Consider the following 24513-nt stretch of genomic DNA (forward strand, 5'->3'; position numbering starts at 1 on the left):
AATATTAAAAAGAAATCCAAAATTACAATTTTCAATGTCTTGCAAACCTAACCTATCTGCTACACTTCAAACTATGGAATATGCACTATCCGAGTCTTGACACAAAGACATTAAGTCTTGACCTGTACTGTATTTGTAGTTAAAATGTTATACCTCAATGCCAACTTTTCTCACTTGAATATCTTACTCCATATTTATTATGAAACCTGCCTGATTACACATCACACTAATTACATCCTTTGACTTGTGATGGTCTTGCGATGCTCAATTTTGCATCTCCCATCTCCTATAAAATACGCATGAGAAACATTTGCACTGGGACCAACTCAACTCTTCTACTTAATCAGGCATCAAGCCAAGTTTATTATCATATGCACAAGTACGGTTACATTGAAAATCAAATAAGGAGACCGAGAAAATAAAATGGAGACCAATTTAAATCTATACACCCCGAATTAACTGATTTCTGACCTCAGCAAAAAGAGACATGAATTGAAAACCATGAAAAATAAATGGTTCTAATTTGCAGACACAAACGACATGTCAACCCAGAATGTTAACTATCTAATGTCCCCCCACAAATGGTACTTGACCTGCTGAGTTATCCCAGCAGATTGTTTGTTGCTCCAGTTCATAATTGATGCATTAGTCATACCTTATGGAAATAGGCCCTTTGGCACAACTTGCCCATACTGACCAACATGCACTAGTCTCACCTGCCTGCATTTGGCCCATATGCTTCGAAACCTATCCTATCCATGTAGCATCCAATGTTTTTTAATCATTGTGGTAATACCTGCCTGAACTACCTCCTTTGGCAGCTTCCATGTACCCTCCACCCTTTGTGTAAAGTTCTTGATTCCCCTACTCTTGGTAAAAGACTGTGCATTTACCCTATCTATTCCTCTCATGATCTTAAACACCTCTAGAAGATCACCTCTCATCCTCCTGCATTCCAGGGAATAAAGTCCTGGCCAGATCAACCTCTCCCTATAGCTCAGTCCCTCGAGCCCTGGCAACATCCTCGTAAATCTTCTCTGCACCCTTTCCAACTTAACAATAACCTTCATATAACAGAGTGAACACAATACTCTAAATGAGGCCTCACCAACGTCTTATACTTATGTACCATGACGTTCCAACTGTTATACTCAATACTTTGACTTCTTCTTCTTGCGTACGGCATGCACAGCCTAAAGTTGTCGGACAACTTGTTCTATTTGATCTTATTTGATTGTGCACACCAGATGGATTGCATTCGTCGAAACAGGGCGGACCAGGTGAAGGTTGCAATCTCCCACCCCAATACCTTGACTGAAGGTCTATGTGCCGAAAGCCTTCTTGTGATATCACTTTCAAGGATCCCACTGCTCTTCAACATTTCCTAGCCCTGCCATTCAGTATGTAGCTCCTGCCCAAGTCAGCCTTCCCAAAGTGCAACACACCAGATTTTTCTGCATCAAATTCCACCAACCATCCCTCAGCCCACCTGCCCAATCGATCAAGTAACTGCTGCAATTTTAAACGTCCATCTTTGCTATCAGCACCTCACCAGTCTTTAATGATAACTCATAAATCGCAGCCAGGACACCTGCAATTTCCCCTTCAGCTTCCCACAGTATCCTCGGATATATATGAACATGCCCGGGAGATTTGACTACCTTCATACATATTAGGACCTTCAGCACCACCTCGAGTTTTCCACTTTGACTCTTGAGGGTGCCCATTCTCTCTCTGCTTACCCTTTTTTTCCTTTAATGTACGTAAAATCTCTTGGGATTATCCTTAATATTGTTTGCCAGACCTATCTCCGGTCCCCCTTTTACCCTCCTGACTTCCTTTTTTACACCGGAGATAGGTCTGGCAAATAATATTAAGGATAATCCCAAGAGATTTTACGTACACTTGATCCCAGCTGCCTATACCTGTCCATGCCTTCTCCCTATTCTTGACCAGAATCTCAAATTCTCTCGTCGTCCAAGCTTCCTTACGCCCATCTGCCTTGACCTGCACTCCAACTTTGCTGGGTCATCCATTGAGATACAAATCAAAGCAACACAAGATTCCTCCTGTCAAGATAAAAGCTGACTGTTGCACACAAAATTTAACCCAAAAGGGGTTTTTAGTCACAACTATCTATACCTCTACTACCGGAAAGATTTTTATATTGTGCACTAGAAATCAGAACATTGTTGATCTTGCATTGTAAGTGGTCCAAGTAGTGACCGCAAGTTTCTCCATTCACAGAATGACAGAGGCAGGTTAGATAAATGGAAAATCACCATAGGGCAGTGGAAATACTTCAGGTTGGGCAATGTATGTGCGCAATCTGTACTATTTAAGCACCACAAAGAATACACTACGGATCACATAAACACAAGAAAATTGGAGCAGAGCAACAAAAATATTGGCATCATCTAGCACCTTGATGAGAACACAATTTGAAAAACATTAAAAGGTATCTTATGACAGACTTACTTTGCTGTTGCTTCCTTGAGAAGAGTGTCATTATTCATTAGAAGACGTACATCTGGAAAATGAAAACATGTTAATTTAAGTCAAATTAACTTTATTTCAAAAATATTTATTGGTATATCAATTAAGGATACAGTCAACACATGTCAATTCAAAATTGTCTTATTTAGAAGTACATTTAAATATCAAGGATTTAAGTTGCAATGATGCCTTGAAGTAACTGGTGACACCTTTGGCAATTAATATGCTGGAAAGCCACAAGAAAAATCTGAATATTTAAATTTAAAGAGGTTTGATTCTCTATCATTCTTAAACATTCGAATGAAACAATCCACAGTGGTAAAACTAAGAACCTGCCAATCAAGCACTATTCGAGTATTATTTCGATTATCGAGTACTGTGCACAAATACTGCAGATAACATTGCTATTTAATCATTTTAAAAAAATCAGTAAATCATGCATCATGATAATTAGATTACAATTGCACAAAAAGGGAGAGTTAGATTTAGCTCTTAGGGCTAAAGGAATCAAGAGATATGGGGGAAAAAGCTGAAACGGGGTATTGATTTTAGATGATCAGCATGATCATATTGAATGGAAGTGTTGGCTCTACTCCTGCATCTATTTTTCTATGTTTCTATGAAAGAGCTTGCACGCAACCTACAAAGAAATAAAATACACTTATGTTCAATTTATTCTTACGAGAAGTTGTTTCACCCCAAAATAATAACCAAATGCAATTTATGGGAATATATTTAAATTACATGAAAATCATTTTTACATAATTAACAACAGGAATTCGTAAGGCACCGTAAATGTCCCAAGGAATTTCACAAGAGGGAAATCAAGCAAACATTTAACACTAAGCCACTTTATATTTCTGCGGAAGATGTGGGATATTGATAATTTCTTAGTTTTTTTGCTATTCCAAATGAATCTAGAGATCATTTTATCCCAGACTATGAATTTATCTCGGGGGACATTAATTGTGAGAGATTGGAATAAATATAGTAGTTTAGGTAGGATATTCATTTTTACCGTTTGTATTCTGGCACTGAAGTCTAGAGGAACGGTAGAGCTCTTAGGGCTAGCGGAATCAAAGGATGTGGCGAGAAGGCAAGAACGGGGTACTGATTGTGGATGATCAGCCATGATCACATTGAATGGCTGTGCTGGCTCGAAGGGCATAATGGCCTACTCCTGCACCTATTTTCTATGTTTTCTATGTTTTAATGCAACAATAAAATCATATTTAGGATTTTGATCCCTAATTTAGGGAACAATATATCATCACTGATGGCAATTCAGAATGGATTCACCAAGATGGTCCCGGAAATGAAGGGATTATTTTTTGAAGAAAGGTTGAACAGGTTGGTTCTGCTCAGCTTGAAGTTTAGAATGAAAAGCAATGTTCTGAAACAGAAGAATTTTATAGGGTTTTCAGGGCAAATTATGGCAGGCTGTGCCCACTCACAGGAGGATCTAGGACCAGAGGGCACAGTCGCAGAATAGAGACCTTTAAAACGGTCAGGGGTTGCAGTGGGGGCAGATTAAATCATAGAATTCAGGAAACTGATAAGAATTTGCAGAGCTATTTGGAGAGCTGGACTGATATTACATGAATAGTACAGTGTAGAGATAATGGTCTAACCCTCGGCTGTGTCCTGTGACTCAATTGCTCATTTGGCCTCCTATGATAATAATTTCATGATTCCAATATTTCTTCATCAGCATTTAAGCAGATGGGAATGGAAAAGTGATTTAACCAGTTCCTATCATCTACTTCAAAGACTTTAAACGCAGTTTCAATTGTACAATACATTGAACTATGGATTATATGTATTCTGCTTTAGCAGGGCATTTTGTCAGTATCTGGGCCTAACCATTTGTCTGCTGAGTACAAGTTCAAGTGTTTGTGAAGAGCTGTGTAATGGTGCTGACCCATCTATAGAAGAGACTTGGCATGAAACATCACCTTTCCATGTTCTCCAGAGATGCTGCATGACCTGCTGAGTTACTCCGGCACTTTGTGCCTTTTTGTCTGCTGAGTAAGATCCATTAATTCGATTGAAGCCACAGATTACCTGTAAATCATTGATTTACAGACAAGTGCGTTATAGTTATCGAACCATGAGTCATGGGCAACTGGCAGCCTCAATAACCCAAGAAAGACAGGGCTATTTCTCTTTCACTGATTTGGCTGAACATATCCAGAATTGCCTCCTTAACAGACACATCCTACACATCCTGTATAATGAATAAAAACATTAATTCTAGATTCCATGATAAGCGATCCTTCAGCATTTGACTAATGAAGAGCAATTATTCACACTGCGTAGGAATGAACTGCAGATGCTGGTTTAAACCGAAGATAGACATAAAACGCTGGAGTAACTCAATGGAACAGGCAGCATCTCTGGAGAGAAGAAATGGGTGACGTTTCACATTGCCACTGGCATACATTTGAACATACCTTAAAATCAAATTCACAATTTAGAGATTCTAAAACATAAAAAAGACAATATTTCCAATCACTTACCATTAAAAACTTCATTGAACTCTCCTGGTGGTGCATGCCTGATGAAATTGGTAACTACTTGCACCTAAAATCAAACCAGAAATTCAGGTAGTTACAAATATGATTTTCACAATAAACAGGATGAATGGATGTTTCAATAGCTTGTTTGTTCACATCCGAGCACATCAACCAAGTTACCAAGTTGGCAACAGAAAATGATGGAAACATTCAGCAGGATGAAGATCTTTCATAAAGACTGGAAATGTTAACTCTTTCCACAAATGCTGCCTGACCTACTGAGTGCTTAGAATCTTTTTGTTTACTTTAAATCTCAGACTTTCAGCTCCTGCAGATTTCTAATTTTCATCAAGCAAACTACAGGAGAGATTCCTAGGATATGTTTGTCGACATTTATTATTGTCTCACAGATTTAGATTCTTCTTCCTGATTCGAGCTTGCCCTCTCACTCGGCAATCTCTGCACGGGCCTATCCAGTAAGTAGCATCATGGCAAAGTTGGGCAATCTGGGGTCACTTTTATTGATCAGACATTTATACCTCACCTTCCCATTCCTTCAGAATAATCCAGAGATTCACAACTAATAAATGACTTAAGCAATGTACTCTATTGTAGAGTAAATGATCAAGTATATATTTAGTTTCAACATCCAGTCAATAACCTGATGAGCTCACTGATCAAGCTAAAAACTGGCACAAGGACATTGACACTTTACTAGACAGAATGTGATTGGAGAACAGTGTTCAAAATTGAATCAAGGGCAAAGTCTGTGACTAATTTCCTGTCGCAATCAGCTAGAAAATGTATTCACTGTGAAAAACGGGCGAGGTCGGAAAAGACAAAATCAGCTTGCAGCAATTTCTATCAAAGCAAAAAAAGGGGGCAAACGATGCTTAATGTCAAAGGATTTTAAATATTGTTGTATATCTTGTTAATGGAAGAGACCACCGGTACATCTGGAGAAGTGTGTATATACTGGCCTTCTCACCTGTAAAATGAAATACATGCAGATACAAGACACTGCAAATGGTAAAATTCTTAGCATGAAATTGCTGGATGAACTGAGTGGGTACAGCAACATTTATGGAGGGAAAAGATTGGTCTATATTTCAGGTGAAGACCCTGCTTTAAGACCGGGCGTGTATAGGGGAGATAGCTGGTATAAACAGGCAAGAAAGAGAGGCATGACAGCGATTGAAAATACTTCTTCAGAGAATGTGCAGTAAAGACAGGTCAGTCTAGTCCATAGAAAGGAACACCCTTCTTTTGAGGAACCTCTATTCTCTTGAGTTTCAAAAGTGAGATGTGAAACATTTAAGGGGCTTTTAAGGATGAGCAAGAAAGATGCTCATGGATGTTTGCCATGTTGATGCGAGTCTGGAATCAGGGGTTACGTCTCAAAATAAGGGGAAGTCAGTCAGGACTGAAACGCGGAGAAATCACTTCACTCAAGAATTGGAATCTCTGGAAATGTTTGCCTTGGAAAGCTGCGGTGATTCAATTTAAAAACAAATAATTGCTGGAAGAATTCACCAGGTCAAGCAACCAGGGAGACAAAGAGATAGTCAAATTTCTGGATTGAAACTCTGCATCTGGGCTGAGAGTGTGGAGGATAGGTAGTCAGTACATATAAGTGAGAGGATGGGAAGTGAGACAGAGGTTGGCAGGTAGAACCAGATTTTTTTGGGGGGTTGGGGGAGGAGAGATAATGAGCACATGGAGCCCCGTATTGGGGGGTGGGGTAAGAAAGAAACCCCAGTGGATGTAAATGTGGGTGATTGTCTGATGGAACCAGCTGGGGGAGGGATGGAAAAGGTAAACAAAGGCATAGAGAGACCCAGGATGAGCTAGTGGGAGAGGGAAAAGAATACAATGGGCGTGTTTTATCTGAAATTGAAAAATTCAATGTTCATACCATTCGGCTATAGGTTACCCAAGCGGAACACGAGGTGCATCTCTTCAAATGTGTGTATGGGCCTCACATAGCAGTGGAGAAGGTTGGAGAAGGGGAGTAGAAATGCAGGCAATTTGATACTCTAGATGGCAGTTGTGGACAGAATGCAAGATGCGCAACGAAAAGATCACCTAGTCTTGCCGATCTATGAGAGGCCATGTTATGAGTACTGATTAAAGACCAGATTGGAGGAGGTGCGTGTGAATCTGTGCCTCGTCTGCATGGCCTGTTTAGCTCTCTGGATGATGGCGATTGAGGAAGTGAATGGCAAAATATTACATCTCCTACAGTTGTAGAGAAAAGTGCCAGGGAAGAGGGAGGGATGGGAGGCAAGGTATGAATGGATCACAGAGTCATGGAAGTAGCTCCTACTCAGAGCAGAAAGGATGGGAGGATTTGAGGGGGGGGGTGTTAATATTATTACCGAGTCCTTAGCAACACCATATGCCTCAAAACAAATGTCATTATTGCAGAATAAACAAGACTTTGTCATAGACAAATACATCAAATGAGCCTCAATTGCCTCGACGCAGTGGGAGGACAAACAAGGAAGAGATAAGACTTTTTGCCTTCCACCACAGTGAGAAGGTGCCTGGAGACTCACTGCGATGGATGTTTGTGTTAAACTGTGTTCATTGTGTGTTTTGTTGCTTTTTTTTTGTCATGGTTGCAATGTAGGCAATTTCGTTCAAACTATTGTTTGAATGGCAATAAAGAATATTGTATTGTATTTCCTCCATGAAAGCAGTGATCATACTTCAAGGATACCTTAGTTGCCTGTAGAGAATTTTGGGATTTTGTTTAAGAAGGAACTGCAGATGCTGGAAAAATCGAAGGTAGACAAAAGTGCTGGAGAAACTCAGCGGGTGCAGCAACATCTATGGAGCAAAGGAAATAGGCATTGCTTCGGGCCGAAACCCTTCTTCAGACTGATTTTGGGATACCAGGATCAAGTAAGGCACTATTTAAACAAATATTTTTTTTCCTCTAATTTATTAATTTCACAATATTTACTTTGTAAAACTGTGCTCACTTAAAATGGCAATCTTTAGTCCCACCAAAATATCAAAAAGTTAGGAAGGCTTCCTGCAGGCATTAATTAATGAGGATAGAGTGTACCAAATACTCCGTGCAGCTTCAGGTTGATTCAGCAGTGCAAATCTACAGGATAATTACTACTTTCAACTTCCTAAGCACCTTCTCATTTTGTAGCGGTCCAATGTCCACTCTTGCCTCTCTTTTATTCTTTATATATCTGAAGAAACGTTTGATACCGGCTTTTATGTTATTGGCTAGCTTACCTTCGTGATGCATCTTTTCTCCCCTAATTGCCTTCTGTTGGCCTTTAAAAGCTTCCAATCATATTGTATGGCTTCTGTCTTAATCCTACGCTGTCTTTGACTGCCTTTGTCAGCCACACCCACTTCAATTCTCTCTTTAGAATTTGTCTTCTTGTGGGATGAAAAGATCCCGTGTCTTCTGAATTACTCGCAGAAACTCCTACCATTGCTACTCCACCGTCAATATTGCTGGGGTCCCTTTCCAATCAATTTTAGCCAGCTCCTCCCTCATGCCTCTGTAGTTACCTTTCCCACATACACATTTTCAGATTGTTGCTTTTTTAAATTTTTGGATGAAGTACATTGCTAAAAGGTTCTCTCTCCGTCCTGCAATGTCCTAAGTGTGGCGCTGCTGGTTCAACACTGGCGTTTCTCGTTGCCTGTTCAATGCTTAACCAAGAATACACATATCAGTCTGCCTGCGCTAACATTTTTCTTCCAATAAATACAAAACTAAACATTTCGTACACGAAAATGCTAGAGAAATTCAGCGGGTGAGGCAGCATCTATGGAGAGAAGGAATAGGCAACGCTTTGGGTCGAGACCCTTCTTCAGACTGATGTCGGGGGGAGGGGGCGGGAAAAAGAAAGGAAGAGGCGGAGACAGTAGGCTTGTGGTAGAGCTGGAAAGGGGGAGGGGAAGGAGGGAGAAAGCAAGGACGATCTGAAATGAGAGCATTCAATGTTCATACTGCTGGGGTGTAAACTACCCAAGCACAATGAGGTGCTGTTCCTCCAATTTGTGCTGGGTCTCACTCTGGCAATGTAGGCCTAGGCTTGGTTAGATCATTTAGATCATTTTCTTCAATAGTAGTTGTATGACCTTAAATGCAAAATTATTGTAAAGCACATACATGGGCAAGACAAGTACCTTACACGATATTTCCATTTCTCCTTTATCCTGCCAGTGATGATTCACTAACCAAGCAGAAGGCTAGTTTATTTTTCAATGGGCCAACATTACTTTGTATTGGTTTATTATTTTCATATGTGCCAAGATACAGTGACAAACTTTGTTTCCATACTATCGAGTCAAAGCATACTATACGCAAGTACAAACAAGCCATACACAGGTACACCTGGTAGGGCAAAGAGAAAAATGTAACATGTAGTGTTACTGCATTATGGCCAGAGAGAAAGTGCAGAAAGTGCCACAATGACATAGGCTGGGATATCAAGGCTACTCTCTTTCCTTACGAGAGATCCGCTTAATAGTTGGAAAGCAGCGGAGAAGAACCTGTTCCTGAATCTGCCCGTACGGGCTTTCAAGATTAATTTTTTTTCCTATCCAATGGGAGAAGAGGAAATGGCCACGGTGTAAGTGATCCTTGATTACGTTGGTTGTTTTCCCGAGGAAAATGAAGTGTAGAAGGAGTGATTGGGGTGGAGGCTGGTCTGTGTGACAGACCACAACTCTCTGCAACACCAGTATTGAATATTGAAATCACAGGACGGGGCATAGATTTAGTTATAAAGTTATTCCATTATTAAACTCTGTATTGGACTTTAATCTTTTTGGACGTGTAATTAATCAAGATTCAGACAATCCACAGGTATGCCAAAGTTTTGAAAAGAGTATGAATTCAACAAATCTAAATTCTTACTTGCATTATGTAGAAAACAAGGAACCGCAGATGCTGTTTACAAAAAAAAAAGACAAAGCACTGGAGCAACTCAGTGGGTCAGGCAGCATCCTTGGAGAACATGGATATATGACGTTTCACGTCGGGACCTTTTTTTCAGACTGATCGTGAGGGGGGTGTGGGGCGGTGGGGAGATGCGTGGAGAAACAAAGCTAGGAGTGACAGGAGAAAGCACGGCAGACAAAAAGGCAAGGGGGGGGGGGGGGCTTGAAAGCCAGATGGGTGGACAAAGGCCAGAGATGAAAAAACAGGTGTGAGACAAAATGAGTGAAGAGTTACGAATTGTGAAGCCAGAGGAAGGAATGTCAGGGGAGGGGGAGAGTGGGTGCGAGTCCAGGTGGGGCACAGGGTGTAGGAGAGAAAGGGGATTGGGCTGGTTGTTAAGAAGTTATCTAAAATATGAGAATTCAATATTCATAGCACTGGGTTGTAAGCTACCCAAGTGGAATACGAGGTGCTGTTCCTCCATTTTGCATTTGGGCTCACTCTGGCAATGGAGGTGCCCCAGGACAGAATGGTCAGAATGGGAAGAGGAGTTAAAATGGTTAGCAACCAGGAAATCCTTAGCAGAGCGGGCGGAAGTCTTTGGCAAAACTTGATTACTCAGTTATTCAGTGCAAAAACAACGTCAGGGTTCCATAGTACATCCAAAATAGAATGCTGCACTTACTGGGAATCTTTTTGTCATTTGATTTCCACTCTCAGAATATGATTGCACTTGAGCCACTAATGCCAGATTGATACAATTGAGAAAGTTTGTCGACAACTTTAATTTAACAATGGCCACTTAGACGTGAAATTTGTTTCACATACAGGCTGTGACAGTCAAGGCTAGCAAGTTTAATTTGATAAAGGTTGCTCGTACAATGGATAGAGATTTACAGTACTTGAAAGGCATCTTAATCATTTTGACAGACACTAGTTATGTTTTTTACATTTACTATTAATTAAAGAGTGATACAAGGTGAATTAAATTTCTCAGTGGGATTTGACTTCACCTTCCCTCCATTCTTCAGGCTTCAAGACCACAAATTCAATGTTAAAGACTTGAAACACTCTCAATTTGCACAACTCTTTAAAGAGCTTATGGCACTAAAACAGCTGTACTATGTTAGCATGCTATTTTCTGCTGACGAGTGCAGCTTCGCTTCCCCAAATGACACGGCTCATATCGGTCAGATTCTATTTCGATTGAATCTCACCCAAAGGCTGTATCCTCCAACTTGTAAACGGCATTAAAGTGGAATTTTTACTTAATCATGGGCATGTAGACTTCGGATAAAAGAGAGTCAGGGTACAAGTTTAGGTGCAATGACAAAACAACCCATTAAACATTGTGAGATTCCTCTGAACATAACCAATTACGTGTACAGGCTTACTGTAAAATTGCTAACAAACAACTGTGCACCCCAAGCTTCTGATCCTGTCTTGACATACTTTTCACAACAGAAGTGAATGTAGAGTTTGAGCTTGTTGACTAACTGGTACCAAAATATTTTCATTTATGTTGCATCAATGATCTCTGGCCTCCCAATACATTTTACAGGCAATAACATATGTTTGAAGTGCAGTATCAGTTGAACAGCAGGAAACGCACATTTGTGGACAGTAAACTGCTGCAGTCTGCAAAATAAGCTTTTGGTTGAGTGAAAACTGTTGTGCAAGTCAGCAAGGACAAATGCTTCATAGTTTTACAAAATATCGATAGATTATTCCTTTGGTTTAACAAAAAAAGCAGATGGGGCTACAACTTAATACAACTGAATGATATTCTCTGACTTTGTAGCACCATTTCCAAGATGGAGCATTAACCGAGATGGTGGAATGGCCTTCGGCTGCTGGGATTTCCAACTCTTATAACCAAATTATTTGTGGCTGGTCAAATTGAGTTTCTGTTCAATGTTGACTCCCTGACATTGGTGCTGGGGTCTTGGTAATAGCAATGCCTTAGGACATCACGGGTAGGCTGGTAGATTCTCGTTGATACGGATGATCATTACCTGGCACTTCTGTGGCATGAATGTTACTTGCGCAGGACTGGGATGATTGGCCTCTGACAAATATAGCCAACTTTCTATGTTTGACACCAGAATGTTGTCCCTTCTCTGCCCACTGACTTCAACCTTATCAGGGCACCTTGATGCCACATTAGTCTAATGCTGCTTTGACCTGAAGGACAGTCACTCACATCTTTGGAATTCTGCTCTTTTATCCATGCTTCAACACAGACTGAGATGAGGTTTGTGGCTGCATTATCTGAGGGGGCACCAACCCCAAAGAGGGCATTGTTGAGTAAGAGTCACGTTAAAAACACTGCCAATAACTTTCATCACTTTTCCAATGATTGTGAACAGATTGGTCTGTAATAGGCCTAATTGTACTTTTCTTAAACAAGGCAGGACCTCATCCGCCTACACTTGCTAGTTCTCCCGGATACTGGCTATTTCAATTCCTCTTCCTCACTGACCTTTCTGGCTTGGGCCTTTGCCAGATTGAGGCCACAGACAAACTGAGGAACAGCGCCTCATATTCCCCATGGGTAGCTTTCAACCCAGCCGTATGAACACGGAAATCTCCAATTTTAGGTAACTCCTCACAGCCAACTCTCCCACTCTGCCCAACACCCCCCACCCCACCCTTTTCCCCCGTGCCCCACCTGGACTACGACCTAATTCTCTCCTCCCTCCACTTTCCCCTCTCTGGCTTTAGTCTGCAGCTCTTCAAACCTCTCACACCAACCTTCCTTTCTTTATCTCTAGCCTTTGTTTTAAACTATTTGCCTATCAACCCCCCCCCCCCCCCCCCCACCCCACCTATGTCAACCGACCACCTGCCAATTTGTTCTGCCTCTTCCCTTTTCCAGCTTTCTTCTTCACCTCCCTCCCCTACAATCAGTCTGAAGAAGGGTCTCAACCCAAAACGTCATTTATCCATGTTCTCCAGGTATAGTGCCTGACCCACTGAGTTACTCCAGCAATTTGTGTCCTTTTGTGTATGAACCAGCATTCTGTTTCTACTTGCCTGAATAATTCCATGATATACTGTGGAGTGAATCCAATTGAATGAATGAATTTATTATCACATGTGACATGTCACAGAGTCACCACGTATAGGGCACCGATAAAGATACTAAGTATTCAATGCAGTCCCAATGGTTCCTCTTTGTTCTCGGGGACACCCCCCGGTCGGGTCCCTTTTTGATGTCTGCATCCCCCACCCCCCCCCCCCCCCCCCCCCACGGTGCCCACTGCAGCCCCATCCTCAGCAACCCGCCACCGGCAGCTTCATTCTGCGCTGCCGCGCTGCTGTGGATGGAGATTGGCTTCTGTGATGGTCGGGACCATGCAGTGCACTTTCCATGATATCTTCATTAAAAAATCATTACTTATATTTTGAACAGCATGTTTTTTAATCCTTTCAAAAAACATTGTGCCCCTGTATATATAGAAGTTGTGAATAACCAGTGCTCAATAATTTTACCTTCCTTTTCAAATCATTCAAAGGAGTGTTAACTCCCAAATCTATGGTTACGTATTATGGAAATCCCCAAATGGGTTTTCACACACCCGACTTAGCCCTGAAATTAAATCAGTCACATATTTTCTTGATTGTGACCATGGCCCACTGAAAGCTTCTCAACATTACACAAGAACTAAGAACAGGTGTAATCCACTAGGACCTTCAAGCCTGCCCTGCCATTCGACATAATCATGGTCGATTTACCCGGGGCTTCAATTCCTCCTCTATGCCAGTTTCCATTAGCAGATGTCGCAATTTAAAAAATCTATTTCCACTTTAATTACACACACCTCTGGCGTAAAGAATTCCCTCTGCAAAAAATCTATACATTCTGCTGTTTAATAAGACCGGCCCTTTACCTTATACCTTTAACCCATGTCCTCTCATTTGAGACTCTCCCCCTGATGAAATCATCTCCATACCTATCCAGTTAAGTCCCCTCAGGATCTTATTATATATCACAACAGGTTAACCTTCATTCTTTTAAACTAAAAACAATACAGATTAAAACTGTTTTGCCTTTTTAGAGCAGATTTGGATTTTGAATCCACAGCAAATAGCTTGATCATATTTTTGAAAAATGGAAACACTTGTTTATTGTTGCATTTTTCACCGGGTCCAGCAATATCCAGGTGCTTTGCAGATCATAGTGCCATTGTTGAACACTGATACCCACGCAGTGACAAAGCAGCCCCAATGTGTAAAACAGAAGATGTCTCTTTCCACCCACGTAATAGTTTTGCACATATTGTTTGCTGACTATTAGAATATAAGTATGGTAAAATGCAGCAACGTTTGACATCTAGGGCCGTGTGACGGTTAAATGATTAGTACATTCAGGCCACACAGTTAATCCCCCCCCCATATCATTTTTTGGAAAATTAATGATTCAATTGCCTCTGTGAACAAAGGATTCCTCAAAGTACTGCCAATAGTCAAGTGTCAAGACTAAAGTGATACATTAGTCTGGATTTACCCAACGAAGAGAGCAGATTCTCTCAACTATCAACTCCTACAACCACTAAAAATCTCTTAATCGTCAAAACTGGAGCTGCACTAGGTCAAAGGACAACACATGTTAATTGTACTGAGAGAAAAATAGCCACGGCCTTGTGTTGCAGACCTCCAAGCAGTAAGGACAGAGAAATACAATGATATGGAGCCATGGAAATAAGGAAACGAGGATGAACAAATAATAAGAAAACATGAAAAACTTTGACCAACTATATTTTTTGTTCCGTGGCTAGATAAGCAGATGTTATAGCTGCTTTGCTCACTCAAACACATTTCACCATCTATAACATTTTTTTCTGCATTGAACTTCCTGCCATCTCTGGTGAAGCATTTGAATTTTACCATTTCAGGTAATAAACACATCACGCAGCAGAACCCAACTTCCTCTTGTTCATTTGTGCAAGTGACTGACTGCATTACTTGACTGCAATTCACAGCAAACAGCCAGTTTAAAAACATCTAACAACAATCATACCAAAAACATGACGCAACTCAGAAAATGACAATTCAAATAATTGCAGAGTTTTCATGAGAGGTGTTGATTTTAATTCCCCATAGCACTGTTCTTCATTGCAAACAGCACAAAGATTTTGTCAAAGCAGCTTCCCTTTATTTTATTTAATCCCTTCTTGTTTTTCAATACTATTATTAAACCTTGACTCCCTATGCTCTGAGAATAATTTCAAACATTTTAAAATCATTTCATCTAAATGGTCATACAAAAAACACATGCCAGGATATTTTTAAATTTCTAAATATTGTTCGAACTTTAAAAACCACTGGACCAAGTGGGACCCGTTGGGTCCCTGTCACACAGGAGGTCTGGTCCCCCAAGGCAACCCGTTCCCCAACGCAATATTCCACCACTCACCCATAGCTAGCATTTTCAGCATAGAACTCTCTGAAACATAAGCAAATGGATGGTATGCTTGCCTTCATTGTTCGAGCATTGAATATAAGAGACAGGAAGTCTTGATGCAGCTTTATAGGTCTTTGGTTGGGCTGCATTTGGAGTATTGTGTGTAGTTCTGGTCACCCCATTACAGGAATGATGTGGAGGCTTAGGAAAGGATGCCGTGGTGGTTGACCAGAATAATGCCTGGATTAGTGGGTGTTAGCTACAAGGAGAGGCTGGACAGGCCTAGATGGTTTTCTCTGGAATACTGGAGATTGTGGGGAGATCTGATAATACTTGAATATTGAATACTTGACTTCTTTAATACTTCAAATAAACAATCTAATTGCAAATATATGAAAATACCACCATTTTATTCCAACAGCTATACTCGACAATTAAGCTAACTTCAAACAACTGATTCTGAAATAAAATAGGAATATGCAGGATTTTCTCATTGTAACCTCCAGTCTCAGTTCTTCAAACAACAGCATGCTTACAGCGCCAGAGACTAGGGTTTGACCGTGACTACGGGTGATATCTGTATGGAGTTTGTACGTTTTCCCAGTGACCGCATGGGTTTTCTGCATGTGATCCGGTTTCCTCCCACACTCTAAAGACATACAGGTTTGTACGTTTATTGGCTTCAATAAGTTGTAACTATGTCCCAAATGTGTGTAGGTTAGTGTATGGGATGATCACTAGTTAGTTGGTGTGCGGTCTCGGTGGCCGAAGCGCATGTATCTCTAGTCTAAATAGCCTTGGGACTTCAGTTGTACAAAGATTAACTCTGAGCCCAAGGAGGGGGGGGGGGTGGTTGTGACAGGAAAGAGTGTTGCTGAAACTTGAGTCTGCAAAATGGATCACAAGGATCATAAATATGTACAGAGATGAAGTAGGAAATAAAATATAAATATGTATGTATAATATATTTACACATGCATACATCACACATACATATATACACACACACACACCCATACATATACATACACACATATACAAACACATTCATACATATATACACACAAACATACACACACATACATAGATACACATATACATACACACACACATACACCTATGAAAATGCTGGAGGAACTGAGCAGGCCAGGCAGCACCTCTGGAAACATGGAACAGATGACGTTTCAGAGCTGAAGAAAGGTTTCGACCAGAAACCTCCTCGATACCTTTACTCCAGAGATGCTGTCCAACCCGCAGCATAAACAATCTTTATATTTTGTATATAAATAATCTTTAATGTGCAAGAATATTTGACAGTATGAATGGATGTAATAACTAATACTTGATGAAAAAGGATTTTTGAAGAATACAACAATTACACGTGAAAGTGGGGTGAAGAGAATGAGATTGAGACAAAGAAGGGGAATAAGAAAGACAGGGAGAACAAGCTAAAGTTATATAATAATAAATCTTTATACAATACTTAAGCAACTCAATGAAATCCAACTTATCAAAATCACAGCTGAGAGCATCAAAACTTTTCCTGCACTTTAATTACATAGCAAGACATCTTTAGTGCCAATAAACGTATAAAGCCTTTTATAACAAGCAAAATGTCCAAGGCGCTTCACTAAAGAGAATAGACAAAATTGATATGACTTATTTGGTATTTCTGGGGAAATTAACAATATAAGAAGTCAGAAATAGGTTTAAAGAAACATCAAGGAAGAGAGAGATAAAGAGAAGAAATGAAATTCAAGGAGACAACTCTAGTACTTGAGCTGCAGACGTTTGAAGATACAGCCATCACAGTTTGGGGAGTGCCAGGAAGATGTACAAAAGATCGGTGCAGGAGGAGCAAAGGATTTGTAGAGCAAGAGGAGGTTACCATGATAGGGAGCTGCAAGGCCATGGAAGAACTTGAAACCAAAGCCAATGATTTTAAAGGTATGCAAGCCAAATTTGTCATCAAGAACACAAATGATGAGTAAACATGGCAGTGTGACATGGGCAAAAATGTTTCAGATTAGCACACGTATATAGAGAGTGCAAATTGGAGGCCAGCAGAAAAACACTGGAATATCGTTCTAATTATTAGAAGTTTAAGACATAAAAAGAGCCTGGACTGCACAAAGGTATCCGTCAAATGAAATCACATCCTCTTAATAATTTCCTTACAAAGTCAGAGTAAGAAGCTTCACCATTCACTGAGCTCAACAACTCACTGAGGCACTGCACCAGAGGATGTACAATGTGATGCCACAATATACCCATGCAGTTTCCACCACAGTTACTTTATTTGGAGGTTTACCTAAAATCACATTGTTGAAGAACAGTTTACTGCAGAAGATGGAAGACTAACCTACAAAAGGTGCACCTGTTTGGAGCTTTCATTTAGAGTTTCAAATTTTGTTCTAAAAGAAAGCAAGTCATTTACAAAGCTCTGCTCACACTGTCAAAAGCAGAAGTATTTGGAACTATATCGCCACTCCCCTCCCCAACATGACTTAAATTTCTAACTTCCCCAGTGTCGTGATTCCATATTACAGCACAAGGAAGTAACAAATTGTTAGACTGGAACATTTTGAAAAATCTAAAGGAAGAATAAATTAGTCACCACCCTACAAGGTTGGAAAATATCAGAGCAGTAAGGTTCCACCTGCTATCTCGTACGGAAGTCACTAAATTGAGGCAAGCTTAGGCCTTCATAAGTGAAATGGTATTGAGAGAAAAAAATTGACAGCAAGCAATTGCAATCCAAGTAAATGTCTTTGTGGCATCTTCACCAGGACTTACAAAACAACATCATGCTTTTTCATTACAGCTATATGACAGCAACAGTATGATATATGGAAGCTTAATCATCTCCAAAACATTCAGAGTAGACTTTCATAATTTTTGAATGGTAATAGTAATATAAACACCTGATTACAATGAAGACAATTTAACAGGAACATGAGGAAGTCACATTAATCCTTCTAGTTCAGTTTGAAAGCAGATAATACAGCAAAAAGGTGAAAATCGCAGGGAATGGGGCAGACCAGTTCCCAGTTCTCATCACCACCCCAAACACTATCCCCATCAAGCTAGCTATAAAATTGAAAGCTAAGAATGGCAGCTACAAATTGAATGATAGCAACTAAAGGACAAGCAAAAGTAGATGTCAGAAATGAAAACCCATAAATGCAAGAATATTTTTTTATGATAATAAAATCAAGGCATTGATTGTGAACTTCCTTCTTTGAAAAGTACTTCATCAGTAAATGTCATCAATGTATAAAGTGAGCACATAACACAGAGTGGGTAAATGTGCACTGAACCATTCCAGAGCATGAGCAGGCATATAATCTCAGTGAAAGGACATGGTCTCTACTCTACAGTGTATGGCCGCCAGTGCACAACAAATTCTTTGACAGAGCATACATGCCCTGCTTTCAGGTGCGGACACACAATGTCCTTATTCAGTTTCAGCATTCGGGCTAGGAGTAAATGCCATTCCTTGGCTGAGAGTGAGTATTGGTTCTTGGGTGAATGTAAGCAATGGGCATACACTGTCATGGCCATTTATTCAGCAAACATACACAGACTCAGGCAGAGCTTTATTGGTATGAGTGCATTGTCCTCAGGTAGACTGCAAGAACAGTGCATTACCCCAGGCTATGTGTGAATAACATGAATGCACTGCCTTCTGACTGTGAAATACCAACAGCCTGAATGTAAGCAACAAATGTGAATGTGCGCTGTGTTCATGCACTGTCCCGTACTGAATGCAAACAGCATGCGTTTGCCTGAAGACCAAGTGTGAGCAGTGAGCATATAGTGACTGGGCCAATGTGAGCAACAAGTGTGTACTGTCCCTAGATTAACTGCAAGCAGTCTATGTGAACTACCCTGTATACAGTCAATGAGCAATACACTGATCCACAGCAGAATGCAAGTGTGTACTGTCCCTGGGCTCAATTTGAACAGTGAGTGTGCACTGAGCTCATGAGAGCAGTGAGTGTGCACTGTCATAGAAACATAGAAAATAGGTGCAGGAGTAGGCCATTCGGCCCTTCGAGCCTGCACCGCCATTCAATATGATCATGGCTGATCATCCAACTCAGTATCCCATCCCTGCCTTCTCTCCATACCCCCTGATCCCTTTAGCCACAAGGGCCACATCTAACTCCCTCTTAAATATAGCCAATGAACTGGCCTCAACTACCTTCTGTGGCAGAGAATTCCAGAGATTCACCACTCTCTGTGTAAAAAAATATTTTTCTCATCTCAGTCCTAAAAGACTTCCCTCTTATCCTTAAAGTGTGACCCCTAGTTCTGGACTTCCCCAACACCGGGAATAATCTTCCTGCATCTAGCCTGTCCAACCCCTTAAGAATTTTGTAAGTTCCTGGACAATGTGAACAGTGAGTGTGCACTGTCCCTGGACTCAATGTGAACAGTGAATGTATACTGTCCCTGGGGTTAGTGTGAGTAGTAAGTGTACATTGTTCCTTAGCTCAGTCTGATCAGTGAGTGTGCACTGTCCTTGGGCTGTGTGAGTAGTGTGTGCATTGTCCCTGGGGTGGGTGAGAGCAGTGAATGCACACCGTCCCTGGGCTCATTGCGAGTGTGTACTGTTCCTGGGCTCAGTGTGAGCAATGAGTGTGCACTGGGCTCAGTGGGAGTGGGGAGTGTGCACTGTCCCTGGGCTCAGTGTCAGAACAAGCAACGTGTGCACACTGTCCTTGGGATGAACGTGTGTCTTGTATTCAGATCGAGTGTAAAAACAAGTTTGTGCTAACCACCGGCTGAGTGTAAGGAGAGTATGTATGTACTGTCAACTGACTGATGGTGAACAACAAGCATGTATTGTTTACGAAGGAACTGCAGATGCTGGTTTAAACCAAAGTGTGTCTTGTACCTGGGATGACTGTCAGCAACAAGTGTGCATCATCACTGGGCTGAATATGAGCGACAAGTGTGCACAGTCCATGAGTTGATTGTGAGCCACAGATGTGTACTATCCCCAAGCTGCACGTGTTAACATGCACTGTCCTGAACTGAATGTGCACAAATTTTCACAATGTCCAACTCGAGTGCAAGAATCAAATTGGTACTGACCACTGGCTGAGTGAGGGCAATGAGTGTGTGAGGAACAACCATTCAAAGTCATCAAGCATGAATAATACGTGAACTCTGTGGTCTATTTGAATGTAAGTAACAAGTGTGCATTGTCAACGAACTAAGTGTGAGCAATGAGTGTGCATTGTCCCCAAGCCTAGTAGCATAGCAAGCATGCTTTTCCCGAACTGAGTGTGAGCAATGAATATATACTGGTTGTAAGAGTAACAAACTTATACTGTCACTGGTTTGAGTGTGATCAATAAGTGTGCCCGGTGTTGAGTCCAGGCAACAAATGCTAAATGTGCGTGAGCCACGAATGGTCGTGTTCCTGGGCAGCGCAACGTGTGTTTACTATCCTTAAACTTAGTAGAAACAATGTGTGTGCATCGCTGGGGTTCAGTGCGTGTGTTATCCCTGGGGTTAAGGAGCAATGGATCATGTACTGTCCACAATCTAGTGTGGAAGTTGTACTAATATTAATAACGGAGCAGGAAGTTGGGCGAAGGCCGGAAGTTTAAGGCGGAGGCGATGGGGCGCGGATTCCGCAAACCTTCCGGGGAAACAGGGGAGCGGGGCCGGGACAGCGGGGGCCGGGGCCGGGACAGCGGGGGGCCGGGGCCGGGACAGCGGGGGCCGGGACAGCGGGGGCCGGGGCCGGGACGGGAGCAGGGGGCCGGGGCCGGGGCGGGGGCCGGGGCCGGGACAGCGGGGGCCGGGGCCGGGACAGCGGGGGCCGGGGCCGGGACAGCGGGGGCCGACAGACCCTCCCTCCCTCCCGGGGTGAGTGGGTGAGTGAGCGGGCGGGTGAATGAGCCGGGGCCGGGGAGCACCACACCCGGTCACCGAGTGCCCTGCACCAGACCCACGCTCCTCCCGGGCCACGGGCCTCAAGCCGCCGGTCTCTCCGCCAGTCTCCACGGGTTGGAGCGGGCAGCGGCGCCAGGGCGGTGCTCACCTTCTCGCCGTCCGACAGCTGCTCTTCCGCGTCCGCCATCTTCACCCCCGTCTTCACCGCCGGCCGCGCCGCATGCTGGGAGCGGCCGTAACATCGCCGCCCTGCCGGGCCCGGGTTGGAGCGGGCAGCGGCGCCAGGGCGGTGCTCACCTTCTCGCCGTCCGACAGCTGCTCTTCCGCGCCAGTCCGCCATCTTCACCCCCGTCTTCACCGCCGGCCGCGCCGCATGCTGGGAGCGGCCGCAACATCGCCGCCCTGCCGGGCCCGGCCAGTACTGCAGCTCACAGGCGCCGCCCTGCCGGGCCCGGCCAGTACTGCAGCTCACAGGCGCCGCCCTGCCGGGCCCAGCCAGTACTGCAGCTCACAGGCGCCGCCCTGCCGGGCCCAGCCAGTACTGCAGCTCACAGGCGCCGCCCTGCCGGGCCCGGCCAGTACTGCAGCTCACAGGCGCCGCCCTGCCGGGCCCGGCCAGTACTGCAGCTCACAGGCGCCGCCCTGCCGGGCCCGGCCAGTACTGCAGCTCACAGGCGCCGCCCTGCCGGGCCCGGCCAGTACTACAGCCCCTCAGCGCCGCCCTGCCGGGCCCGGCCAGTACTGCAGTTCGCAGGCGAGAGAAACAATGAACTATGTAGGAAGGAACTGCAGATGCTGGTTTACACCAAAGATAGACAAAAATGCTGGAATAACTCAGCGCAATAGGCAGCATCTCTGGAGAGGAAAGGGTGATGTTTCTGGGTCGAGACCATGAGAGCAAATCTCGTTATAAAGTCAATTGTATCATTCGGGGAAAGGGGGTTAGGAGCTAGAGTTTCAACTCGCAATAACAAAGTAACCTTTCTTGCAGGATTCAAAATACATTTATTTTCAACACTGTGGAGTTTTGTTAGTGCATTTCCCAGGCTGTCCAGCAGCCCCGCCTCTCAAAGTACCCATCCAGCTATATCCCTTCCTCAGGCTTCATATTTCACTCCTTTTCTTAGCTGACACTCTTTTGTATCCTTTTCATTTCTCGCCATGGACTCCCAGTCAGCTGAACTACCCCTCCTTTCTCCCTGCCTCAAGTCCTTACCTTTCACGCCACCAACACATCAAGTCTCCGACATTTCTGCCATCAATGCAATCCCACCATCAGCCATATTTTCCCATCCCTATCTACCCCTTTCTGCCTTCCAGAGACTGCTCCCTCCACAACTCCTTGGTTGACTCACCCTTCCCCACCCCTGCAATCACATGATATGGAACACCTGTTCCGATATCCTCTCCCTCACATCCATTCAAGGACCCCAGCAGTTCTTCCAGGTGAGACAGAGGTTTACGTGCATCTCCTTTAACCTCATCTACAACATTCGGTGCTCCTGTTGTGGCGTCCTTTACGTTGGGGAGACCAAAAGTAGACTAGGCAACGTTTCTGTTGTACACTTGCACTCAGTCCACTAAGACCTGCTAGATCTCCCAGTTGCTAAACATTTTACTGCAAATTCAATAAAGGCCATGGCCCAAAAAAACAAAGAGAATAGCAATCCTTGCCGAGTGCCCTAAAGAATGTACAAGAATGCATGGAGGTTTGAAACTAAGAATAAAGGAAGAATGTTTCTTTCAGATTAAAGAAGGAAGTTTACTTTCTTTTCTACTTCTACAATGTCCAAAGTCGATTTCTGTTTTGGTGTGGATCAGTAGCTTAGTAAGCAGCACTGGCACTTCTAGGTCAGAAGCTTGTAAGCTTGAGTCTTGCACTCTAAACTTGACCCCGTTAGGCATGAGAGAGTGCCGCACTTTTGGTGTGATGACTTTTCGATGTTGTTAATCCCTCAGCTGAGTGCTGCTGAATCTATGGCTCTGTCTAGAATCTACGACTACATGTTTTTCCCCAAAGTCCTGGCCAGTATTTATCCTTCAACTAAGATGACAGAAAAACCTTGCCTTGGCCTTTATCAAGGTGCCAAAGTGGGACCTGTATGCTGCATTACTAATTATACAACAGTAACTACATTTTAATGTGATGTGATGTGTAAAAGTCATGAAAGGTGCCAAATTTAAACATTTATCTGCAACAGAGATGTAATGCTGAGGCTCTATAAGGCGCTGGTCAGGCTGCATTTGGAGTATTGTGAGCAAATTTGGGCCCCATAGCCGAGGAAAGGTGTGCTGGCTCTGGAGAGGGTCCAGAGGAGGTTTACAAGGATGATTCCAGGAATGAGTGGGTTAGCATATGATGAATGTTTGACGGCACTGGGACTACACTTGCTGGAGTTTAGAAGGTTGAGGGGGAACCTCATTGAAACTTGTAGAATAATGAAAGGCATAGTTAGAGTGAATGTGGAAAGGATGTTTCCACTGGTGGGAGAGTCTAGGACCAGAGGTCATAGCCCCAATCTCTTTCTTGTATTTTGCAATTACATTTCAATAATAATAATAATAATACGAGACACAAAGTGCTGGAGTAACTCAGTGTAAAGCAGCATCTCTGGAGCCCTGTATGTGTGACTGTTTGGGTTGTACTCTTCCGCATAGACCCTTCTTCAATAATAAAACGTGGGTTCAATGACCAAGGAAAAAAACGTAACCTGATGAGATGAAACACAAAAGTGAAGCTGGTGTACTTTCCTTTTACACAGAATTCAACACAACCAGGCCCACTATCGGTTTCTCAAATCCAGCTCTGACAATGTTTAAATAATTCCAATGGTGCTCCCATTCCACCCCCTAGTGGCTGCACGATGCAGTGTATGCACAGTTAAGACCAGGAGTCACCAATCTTTTTCTGCATAGGGGTCAGGACCCATGTCTGTGAGTGGATGGCGGGCCACATATATAAATATTTATATAATTTGAGCAATGATATGTCGACTGAATATTGCAGTTACTTTGAGACATTGGTATTGAAACTACCCTCACCCCTCTCTGTCCAAAACTTAATGCAGACCCTTTGTTACCCTCACTTCCCCCTCCCTGTTCACTCTCTCTCCCCCCTCTCTCCTCCCCTTCCTGCCCCCTCCCCCTCTCCTCCACCTCCTCCCCCTCCCCACATCAGTAGAACCGCGCCCACCGCTCCAACTAACCCTTTGCCCAGTTTGTGGGATTATATCAGTTCCGATTTGTTTTGTATCAGCAAA

General features: G+C 42.9%; 1 protein-coding gene across 1 annotated transcript in view; it reads right to left on the reverse strand.

Moving 5' to 3' along the window:
* Positions 1-21509, reverse strand: part of LOC129708589 (F-actin-capping protein subunit alpha-2-like) — a 39913-nt gene extending 18404 nt beyond the window's left edge. The window contains exons 1-3 of the mRNA XM_055654418.1: positions 21402-21509; positions 5016-5079; positions 2479-2530 (exon numbers count right to left, since the gene is read on the reverse strand). Coding sequence (XP_055510393.1) covers positions 2479-2530; positions 5016-5079; positions 21402-21440 — 155 coding nt within the window. The 5' untranslated portion in view covers positions 21441-21509. The remainder of the gene's footprint in view (positions 1-2478; positions 2531-5015; positions 5080-21401) is intronic.
* Positions 21510-24513: the final 3004 nt, after the last annotated feature.

The sequence above is a fragment of the Leucoraja erinacea genome, chromosome 24 (genome assembly GCF_028641065.1).
Source record: "Leucoraja erinacea ecotype New England chromosome 24, Leri_hhj_1, whole genome shotgun sequence".
NCBI lineage: Eukaryota > Metazoa > Chordata > Chondrichthyes > Rajiformes > Rajidae > Leucoraja > Leucoraja erinaceus.